The sequence below is a fragment of the Pteropus alecto genome, unplaced genomic scaffold (genome assembly GCF_000325575.1).
Source record: "Pteropus alecto unplaced genomic scaffold, ASM32557v1 scaffold131, whole genome shotgun sequence".
Lineage (NCBI taxonomy): Eukaryota > Metazoa > Chordata > Mammalia > Chiroptera > Pteropodidae > Pteropus > Pteropus alecto.
The window spans coordinates 2,314,252-2,325,024 of NW_006434709.1; the positions used below are offsets into that span (position 1 = coordinate 2,314,252).

At 39.4% G+C, this 10,773-nt stretch overlaps 1 protein-coding gene across 3 annotated transcripts in view; it reads right to left on the reverse strand.

The window, feature by feature from the left end:
- The window catches only part of ANXA4 (annexin A4), a 54,127-nt gene that overhangs the window by 8,430 nt on the left and 34,924 nt on the right, over nucleotides 1-10,773 (reverse strand). For all 3 annotated transcript variants that reach the window (XM_025045144.1, XM_015587634.2, XM_006909520.3), the window contains 4 exons: nucleotides 10,057-10,147; nucleotides 8,519-8,598; nucleotides 6,629-6,685; nucleotides 225-318 (listed from right to left, as the gene is read on the reverse strand). In XM_025045144.1, coding sequence (XP_024900912.1) covers nucleotides 225-318; nucleotides 6,629-6,685; nucleotides 8,519-8,598; nucleotides 10,057-10,147 — 322 coding nt within the window. The remainder of the gene's footprint in view (nucleotides 1-224; nucleotides 319-6,628; nucleotides 6,686-8,518; nucleotides 8,599-10,056; nucleotides 10,148-10,773) is intronic.

Here is a 10,773-nt window from a genome sequence, read left to right on the forward strand (position 1 = left end):
TATGAATACGCTGTGTATCTGCTAATTATTCATGATTAATCTTTCAGAAATTGGCCCTCATGCACACTGTCGCACTGATATAATTCCAAGGTAAGACATCTACAACAGTTCAGGACAATCAGTTCTTTGTATCAAATAAAGAGGAAAACGTTATAATTAATAAAGGGCAATATAGTCTTCACTATCTTTTAAAGTTTCTTTAGAAGATGAGGAAAGTGCCTTACCATGCAATAGATGATTTCGATTCCGAGAACAGAGAACAGTTAGGAATTTCACCTCATCTGTCCCCCATTTCTTCTCTCCAGCCTCATACAAGTCCTGGAGCCAAACAAAGCACATGTTAAAAATACCACAGAGAAGGTGCCAGGATATATCCAAATATTTCCAGAACTTCAAAGAGCTGAGCTGGCTTAGTTTTATTTTGCTGGTGATAGGGGTGGAAGTGGTATTGGCGGTGAGTGGTAATGACTCAAGATTTTTCCTAAGGCATGACTAATGGGACACTCTAACATCTCCTTGAGAGTCAAGACAAACAACAGTAGCTATCTACATGCAGACTACATGGTTCGATTTTAAGAGCTAAGGAATCCTAGACTTGGGTTGTCCAACACAGTAGCCACTAACCACATGTGGCAATTTAAATTTTAATTAATTAAAATTAAATAAAAAATAAAATTCAACCCCTCATTCGTACTGGCCACATTTCAAGTGCTCAGTGGCCATGCGTGGCTACCCATAATAGACAGTGCAGATGTAGAGCATTTTACGCATTTCATTGGACAACACTGCTCTAGAATGAGCTGTGATCTGCTTGGGGCTCTAGAAGGTCTCACAGTAGAGGCAGGACCCATCAGTAACTGCTTATATTCCAACTAGGTAGGAATATAAGAAATTGATTCTCGTCACTTTAATTATACCATTGATAAATCGAAACTGCTGTTCATATCTCCTCATACTCATTAGGATGGCGGCTATTAAAAAAAAAACCCAGAAAATAAAAAAGTGTTGACAAGGTTATGGGGAAACTGGAATCCTTGTGCATGGTTGGTGAGAATGCAAAATGATGCAGCCTCTTTAGAAAACAGTATGGCTGTTCCTCAAGAATTAAAAATAGAATTACCATATAATCCAGCAATACTATTTCTGGGTATGTATTCAAAAGAATTGAAAACAGAATCTTAAGGAGATATATGTATACCCATGTTCATAGCAGTTATTATTCACAACAGCCAAAAGGTGGAAGCAACACAAACGTCCATTGACACATAAATAGATAAACAAAATGTGGTATGTACATACAGTGGAATATGCAGCCTTAAAAAGAAGTTCTGACACGTGTTACAACACTGATGAACCTTGAGGATGTTATGCTAAGTGAAATAAGCCGGTCACAAAAAGACAAATATTGTACGATTTCCCTTACATGTTATATGAAGTCTCTAGAATAGTCAAATTCCTAGAAACAGAAAGTAGAATAGTAGTTGCCTGTGGCTGGAGAGAGGGGAAAATGAGTTGTTTAATGGGTATAGAGTTGCAGTTTTTCAAGATGAAAAAGTTCTGGAGATTGGTTGTACAATGTGCATATAGTTAACTACTGAACTGTACACTTAAAAATGGTTAAGATGGTAAATTTTATGTGTATTTTATAAAAGAAAATTTAAACCCTACTGCTAGTTTATAATCAGCAGCTAGCTTGTTAAATTTCTCAAAATGTCCTTAATTGACACATTTTGTCACTCACTGAGCTTACCTCCATCTACTCATCTGTTTCTTCACTTCTTTCTCTAATTCCTTCATTGCTTGTGTCAATTTTAAAGCCGGGAGGGCATGAAGGGTTTATCTAAATCAGTATTTTTCAAATTCGAATCTCAGTAGGTTTGTGACTGTTTCAATCAATACAATATGATAGTAGTGCCACTGACTTCTGAGGCTAGATCATAGAAGGCCAGACAGATTTGGTTCTCTTGGAATGCTGGCTTGTGAGATGCTCCTTCTTGAAACACAGCCGCCATGCTTTGGGAAGCCCAAGCCACCTGGAGTTCCAGCTGATCCCGCCTTCAAGTCATCACAGTCCAAATGCCAGACACATGAGTGATGAAGCTTCCAACCTCCAGCCATTTGAGTCACCTCCAGCTGCTCAAGTCTTCCCAACTAAGACCTTAGACATTATAGAGCAGAGACAGCCAGCTCTGCAGTGATTTGTCTGAATTCCTGACCCACAGAATCCATGGGCATAATAAAATGGTGGTTGTTTTATGTCACTAAGTTTGAAGTGTTTGAAGTGGTTCCTAGAATGTGAGGCAAAGAACCAGCTTCCAATCTGTCACAGAATGATGCTTTTATAAAATATCACAAATGACCTTGAAGAGTAACCTTTTTAATAATGGGTAGAAAATACTATTTTTTGTGTTAATTTCTTTTAGTAACTAGTGAGGTTGGACATTTTTTAGGTATTTGCCATTTCTACTTTTTTCTTTTTTGAGTTGCCTATTAAAGTCTATTGTCCATTCTTTAAAAAAATAACTGGAGCATTCCTATTCATAGTATCACAATAGTAGTTTCGATTTATCAGTAGCATAGTTAACTATATTGTTTATTTATAAAATCTCTTTATATATTCGGCTTATTGTACACAAGGAGAAACTTTCTCATTCTGTCATTTGACCTTTAATTTTCTTTGTGGTATTATCTGCTAAAACAATTTGTATACTTTTTTAATGTAGTCAAACTACCAATTATTTTTCCTTCATGGTTTCTACCTTTTGTGTCAGGTATACAAAATCTTTTCCCAGCTCCAGATTAAAAAAATAAAAGATTTAATTATTCTTTATTGTAGTATCTTACTTCATTTATTCATATTAAAATTTCAATCTTTTTAGAATTCATTGTAATGTGAGGTGAAAGCAGGGATCTAACTTTATTTTTTCCCAAATGGTTAGCCAGCTGTCCCAGCTCCACTGAGTAAGTAATCTGTGTTTTCCTTGCTGACTTAAAATGCTACCTGTTTATTCTCACGTAGGCTTGGTTCTGCTCTTAGATTTTCTAATCATTCCATTAGCTTCTCTTTACTATTCTTATACCAGGACCCCATGCTTTATTTTACCTTTATTATACTTTTAAGTATATATCAGTGCAAAATTTTCCATACCCTTTTTGTCACGATTCTAATCTCCATAGTCTTTCCTTTATGTTCTTTGTCCTTTTCTTCTGAATTCTGGAGGTTTTTTTGGCATCATTTTTCACAATGATGTCATTTTCAGCAATATCATTTTTGATCATTCTTGCTTCTAATAAACTTTAAAATTCTGGTTTTCTCTGCTTCATCTGAGAACATTTCTCCTCCAACTCATCTAGCTCCCCCTTTTTTTTTTCTTAAATCTGTTTACCCTTTATCCAGCTCCATTTTCATCTCTGTTATTTTCTCATTGCATTTTTTCTTTTTCTTTTAGCACTAATTTAATTAAAATCCTTTTTTTTTTCTCATTTATTTTAGGGTCTAAAGCAATCTGAAACCTGACTCTTTCTTACAGCATGGTCCCGTTTGCTTCCCTACCTAGTGTTTGAGGTGAGGATCCATTGACTTTCAAGCTCCTCCATCCTTAAATGATGAGCAGTCTATCCAGACCTGGATCTTTCCCCCAGAACAAGGTGAGTCGATTCTTTGTGAAGGTCCTCAGTTTTCATTTGGATGAATTTCAAGCAGGCTCACTTGCTGCTAGTCCACTGAGGACAACTGAGACACAGTGCAAGTCTTCTCTGAGGACTTCCCTCCTGTCTGCATGAAACCACTGTGCCTGTGTCCACTTTGGGGGTGTGTGGTGGTGGGGGGTGGGGCTTAGCCTCTTTTCTGGGATGACCCTCCTGTGTCCTTAGGTCAGGTTTGCTGCCCATCTGGCATTTTAATGGCTCTCCTCCTTCATTTTCCAGTGTTGATGCAGGTTTTCCCCTATTTTTATATTTCCTGTCCACGCCCCCCACCAGAAGAAGAGATTCAAATATGTGCCACCTTCTAGCACAAGCTCTAAAGGGCATTTTTAATGTAGTTTTAATATATTATAAATTTCTTTTTAAAGTAGAGATTCTGAACACTACCTATGATTTCCTTTAGTTCAAATTTCATCCACAAAACAGATAAAAAACAGATAAAATGGTCAGATAATAGCCTCTCTATTTTAAATTTTCTACCTTTCGTAAGTGAAAACTACCAAATTCTACCTGCCCTGATCATTCTGCTCATCTCAAACTCACTTTCCTACATCAAAATTGAGCTATAATACCCAAATTCTTTTCATTTTATTAAATTTATTGGGGTGACACTGGTCAATAAAATTATGTAGGTTTCAAGTATACAATCCAATAATACATCATATGTATATTGCATTACGTGTTCAACACCCAAAGTTAAATTTCCTTCCGTCATCACGTATTTGACACCCTTTATCCTTATCCACCTCCTCCTGATCCCTTTTGGTAACCACTAAACTGCTGTCTGCCTGTCTTGTTCGTTTGTTGCTTTCAGTTTTATGTCCCACATATGAGTGAAATTATATAGTTCTCAACTTTTTCTGTTTGACTTATTTCGCTTAGCATGATACCCAAATTCTGCAATGACCCCCTTGCTGCTGATGCAAGTTAAAGAGCACACATTGACAAGGTTTCCTCCTGTCTTTTTCTGGAAGAGCTGAAACCTTGGCTGAAGTTGTTCTTAAATTCCTTGCCTCTTGGTAAGCCCTGGGATATCCAGAAAAACCCTATTCTGAGTTCTACTCCCTCTGTCCAACTTCCCCAGTCCGAACTTATTTCGAAGCACCTTTTCACCAGGTCGCCTCCAAGGAGAACTGTGTTCCTTGCAGAGCCCCAAAATATTTGTTTGTTGAATTGCATAGTTGGAAATAATCAGACAGACCTGGATCCAAAGAGCCCAATTCCACCAACTTTGTGATCTTGGACAAATTCAAATTTGTGCATCAGTTTCCTAATCTTTCAAACAGAAGTAATAATATCTACTTCCCAGATTTGTTATAAGGAAAAAATGTAAAGCAGTCACAATACCTGGCACCTAGTAAATCCACAAAAAATTGATAGTGAATATAATGTTTCAGGAATAAATTGCTCAGTAACTCTTCATTTAATTTGGGATTCACCTAGGCTATGGAAGTTCCTTCCAGCATGCCCCAAAATGCTCTCTGTGAGGTATCTGAAATTCACATAAGCATCCAATGTTTCAATGTTTTTAATACCTTCTCCCTCCTCAAAACTTCTGGATTGAAGGCAATTTCTTGTGTCTCTGTATGGGATGGGACTCCCTGAGTCCTCAGAACTTTTATGACACACATACCCTTCTCCCTTCTAGTGAAGGAACAGGTTCTTTCTTGCAGAATCCATAATGGTTCATATCTCACATATTAATTGGGACCAGTGTTTCTCTATGGTTATATGTATATTAAGAGTACAGGGTCTAGACCCAGATTGCCTCGGTTCAAATCCCAGTTCTGCCACTTATTATCTGTGGAAACTTAAGCAAGGAATTTCTTTGAGCCTCAATTCCCTTATCCAGAAAATTGGGATACTAATACTTCATAGGGTTATTGCAAGGATTTGATGACATACTTCTTTTTTTTAATTTTTAAGTCTTTTATTATGGAAATTTCAAACATATAAACATATAGAAGACTATAATAAAGCTCTTTTACCCTTCATCCAGGTTTAACTTTTAACTCCTGGCCACTCATGTGTCTACCCCTTACTCTCCTCCCTGCCCTGCACCCCCTCAAAGTCATACCATTTCATAGTGGAGCACTGTTTATCAGTGGGGAATAGTCTTTTATTTCATGAAACGCAGATGATTTCTTACTAACAGTAAAGTATTTCATTTTGAAAAATGACTTAATAGCTTTACTGAGATATAATTCACCTGCTTTACAATTCGTTAAAGAATACAATCTAGTGGGATTTTTAAAAAATAAATTTATTTATTTAAATTAGTTTCAAGTACACGGTACATTGGTTAGACATCTATAATGTTCATAAAACGATCCCCTCAATTGCTCCCTCCCTCCCCTAGCCCTCCACTTAGCCATCGATGACATACTTCTTATCGAGAGCTAGCACAGTGTTTGGTACCTGGTAAAGGCCCACTTTTTATTAGCCATTATTAGTGTTATCTATAATAACTGAGGACAGCCATCAGTAGGCTGGGTACCAAGGAAGCCCCTTGGGGTTTGGTATTAATTTTACCTGACAGGATATACATTGTGCTAAGCTCTTTTACACAGGTCCTATCAAATGTTTTCTTTGGGAAAGTAAAAGTGCAAGATAAACAGAGCAAAGGCAAGTCTCTTCACCTCCCAGTGATACAGAAGACACTCCATGGTTCTCTGGGGTGGCCACAACAAGGTCCCAATGTGAAAAAATCTAGAATCCAGAGGTGCTTATACAATGATGCCTCATGCCACTCCCAAGCCCCAGGTAGCTCTGCAGGCAACTTCTGCTATTAAAGACCATCCGTGGGAATCTTTTTAAATAAGACATCTCAGCTAGCTCAATATAAACGAATATAAGAGGGAGTCCACCAACTAAGGCCTCTCTTACTGTCAAAAGAGAAGAAAGAAGCTACAGTTCTACTCACCTGGGCATCCTGTCTCATGAGAGCATCATCCAGAAAATTTCCTTCATCCCTGCCACCCTAAGGACAAGATAAACAAACCAAAGAGAATGAGAGAGTAGCCATGAAGAATGTCTGGGAATCCAGGGACATGGTAATTAGAATACCAAAAGGGGTCACACTTCCAGCCTAGGGAGAGAAGACTGATGTTCACCCTCCTATTTTTTTAAGCTAAGGGGTGCTGTTTGTCACTTCTGGGAAACCACAAGCTCCTGAGTTTCCTAGCTGTTGATAAACTGTCAGGACCGATGTCCACTGAGTGTGCTTGCATTTATTCCTGTGGTTCTGATCTGAGCTTAGAGAACATTACCAACCAGAAGGCGAGCCTCTGTTGCATGGGTGTCTCTGCAACATAGAAAAGGAAGGAGAATGAATGCTGCCTGTTGACGGCTCCCTCCACTACTATTTCTTCCCGTTCCTCACCTACCCGCAGTCCCGTGTCTTCCCAGCTGACTCATTCCTTTGGAACCAGCAAATCTACACTGATCAATTCTGCCAAGTAGGGGTTGGGAACAGGAGAATTGAGAGAGTTTGGGACCAGAGGTGGGGCTTGAGGAACACAAGAAAACACCCTGTCCCTCTCCAACTCCAGCTCATGAGAAAGGCAGGCGTGACGCCTTAGAGGAATGCTAAGGAGCAGCAAAATGGGCTACTTTCCTCCGGTTTGTTAGACTGTTTTCATTGCTATGCTGTCTCAATATTCTATAGTCTAGGTATGGCTCAGCAGAATGGTAAATCGGTGAGGAAAAGAAAAAGTGGGTAGAAAATAAGTAAAGTGGACCACACGAAGTAAATACCAGAGACAAAGCAAGGTGAAAGTTGGAGATGGTTTCCAGGGTTATGTTCTGAACAGCAACAATATTAACAGAAAAAGACAAGTCAGGAAAATGGCAAATATCTATAAGGAAACTTCTAAAAAGCAGTGAGAAATGAGTCTCACACTCAGAAAGGAGGTCAGGGATAAAGATACAATTGGGGAGTCATGTGAAATATCTCATGTAACCATCTTCTCTTTTCTTGCATCCTTGCTCCCACACTAGCTAAGTCCTGCTTTATTTCTCATACAAAATAGTGAGATAACTTCCTACCTGGTCTCCCAACCTCCAATTTCTTGCCATTACAATTAATCTTACAGGTGAGTAATATATTACTCTTCCAGAAATACATTTCCAATCATATTCTACTGGTCTCAAACCTTCTGTGGTTCCCTACTGCTCTTTGAAGAAAGTGTAAACTCTTCCCAATGTAGAATCTCAGTTCATCTGTGCACCTTGTCCCTAGAATCACCAGCCCGACTGCTCGGCCAGTTGTTCTCTGACCACATCACATTGCCTTGTTGTTAGTTTCTTGCTGCCTGGAATTCACCCACCTGCACCTCTGCTTCTTAAAGTCCTACCAACCCTCCATGTCCTCTCTGAATCCACATTTCTGCCATGAAGCCTTTTGTTTGTTTCTGCAGCTAAAATTCTCCTTGAATCTTTCTTTTACTATGTGCCTCTCCTTAGGCATTTACTTTTCAGACCTTTATCAAAGCAACTTGTATGTCTGATATATTCCCTTATGACAATATAAACTCCTAAAGCTCAGGAACTGTCTCTTAATGATCCTCTTAAGTCTCCGTGCACTGAATGATAAAGATGGTGGACATGTATTAGGTACTTATATGTATAAGTTAGAACAAATGGTCATACGTGACTAGCCAGAGTCTCTAGAAGAGAGGCCTGAGAAAAACATCTGAGGAATATCGACATTTGGGAGGTTGAAAGGATAAGAAAGTCTGGAAAAGGGGACAGAGTGAGCATGTCAATAAAACCCAATGCCCATCAGAAGCAGCCAACAGAGGGAGCCACTCACAGCAGACAGAGACACCAGCACTCGCTGGAACATGAATGACGTGTCAGAGCAAATGTCGTCTTCCAGGCTCCGCCCGTGTTCTAGCAAGAAAGTAAAATTAGCAAAATTAGCTCCGCCAAGATAAAAAGTCCTGCCCAACACTGTGTCACACGCCAGAACCTTCTGTCCTCTCCAGGATTCGCTTACTGAAGCAGCTCCTTGTGACGTTTTTCACCTCACACACAGATTTTTAAAAACTAAACGCTGGTAAAATGGCTAAGTTTAGCTTGTCGTTATGGTGGAAACAACATGTTCTTTCCTGTTCCTTAAAAGGGAGGGAGAAAGGCTGGGGTTGTAGCCCTCACTGTCCCACTGTTCAGGGGTCTGTTCTGAATGTGGTTTTCAGTGACGTAAAGAATAGTGACTGTTGAAAAGCATGTAGAGTGGAGTTTCAGAACTCGTGTTTGGGGACAAGCAGGGGGCTGTCAAGTCCAAATTCTAGCATGTGCCTTCTCTGCCATGTTACTCGCTCGAGTGCTTCCCCAAGAGAAGCTCCAACCTTTCACAGCCTGCAGCGGGAGAATACCCGCGTTCAGCAGATGTGGGGATCCGGTGCTACAACCAAACTCCCAAGGTTTGGAACATCCTGCTCTGAACATTTACCAAAAAACTATTATTGTGTTGTTTTCTTTCTACCAAAGTAGCACATGTTTACTGTGGAAAACTTAAGAAAAAAAATAAGAAAAATGGGGGAGGGGGGAATAACCTCACGATAATCTAATCACCAAGAAATAATAATCATCAATAACATTTTTGTGAATATCCTTCCTCATTTTTCCCCACAGACACATATTATTTTTCTTTCTTGAAAAAAATGGGACCATAGCATACTATTTTACAATTTGTCTTTTTTTCACTTATCCATATATCATGCCATTTAATGTAATTTAATAGTATCCTTCAATATACGCTTTGATGACTACACAACAGTCCATTGTGTGGTGTACCATATTTTGTTTAGGCAGTCTGCTAAAGTGTTTGACATTTTTAGCTAATATAACAAACACCAAATAAATACTATGGGATCTAAAATCTTTGTGTATTTTTTTTTAATATTCTTAGGGCAAAGGGGCATGCATCTTATAAAGGCTCTTCATCTGTATCATTCTCTGGAGATTTTAAAGAGGGGAGTAAATGGCTATCATTCTGAGATGGTAGCCATTCACTCCAGTCTGAAGGTAAGAAGTTGGGTGAGACAGCCCCTCCAAGCCATTCCCTAGAATGCTAAGATTCACTGGTGCCACCACTTTTGAACAAGCACCTTTGATTCTCTGCTTGATAATAAGGAACAACTTTCCAGCTTCTTCGGTAATAAAACACTGCACTGGGTAGCCTAAGTAGCACGTTTACCTGAAAAGTCTTGAGAAGCCAACAGAGGTCTGCCTGAAACCAGAGCTTGGACCCCTCATGGTCAGTTTGATCAGTAGGTGACCCACCTCTGCTGCTAGTCTAGTTCTCGGATCACGGTGAAACCTGAGGCTACTAAGGATGCTACATACCCAGCTGGTAGGTCTGGTTTATGCGCCGGATCTCCTCAGGTGTCCGAGAGGCCAGGATCTCAATCAGGCAGCCCTCGTCGGTGCCAGCTCCCTAAATGGGAAACCCAGAGGAGAGGGTTTTATAAGTCAGTTTACAAAGCTGAGCCCTAGACAGAAGAAATACAACCAGAAATCTGCAGAGAATAAAGACAACCCACAGGATTCTAGCTACTGAATTTGTTCATTTTTAATTGTCCTGCCTGAATTCCAATGTGTTTACTGTAATCATTATTATAATAAACATTCGGGGCTATTGTTGTGTGTTGGTTATTGTGCCAGGTTAGGGACAGTTTCTGCCCTCTGTTAATCTTTCCTTGATCTCCCCTGTACTTTTCCTTTGAATGGCAGAATCTTCTGGCAAAGGCTGTTATCTCTTTGTTTTCCCAGAGCCTAGCCCAGAACCTTCCATAAGACTGAGTATTTACTGATATGATTGAGAAGAGTAATTATATTTGAATTTCATACTTAGTCATTAAAAATCAGCAGACCTTAGGTTAGGGCACAGTGGATCTGGTATCTAGGGACACAGAACCCTTTTTTGCCAGTTCTGAGCCTACAGCAGACCCAGAGATACCTAAGGTGTCAGTGATAAAATTTCATACCTCAAAAGGAGCTAACACAGCAAGAAAGTTTCTGGAGCTGCACCAAAAGCACTATTATCATTCTCTACGGAGCCAG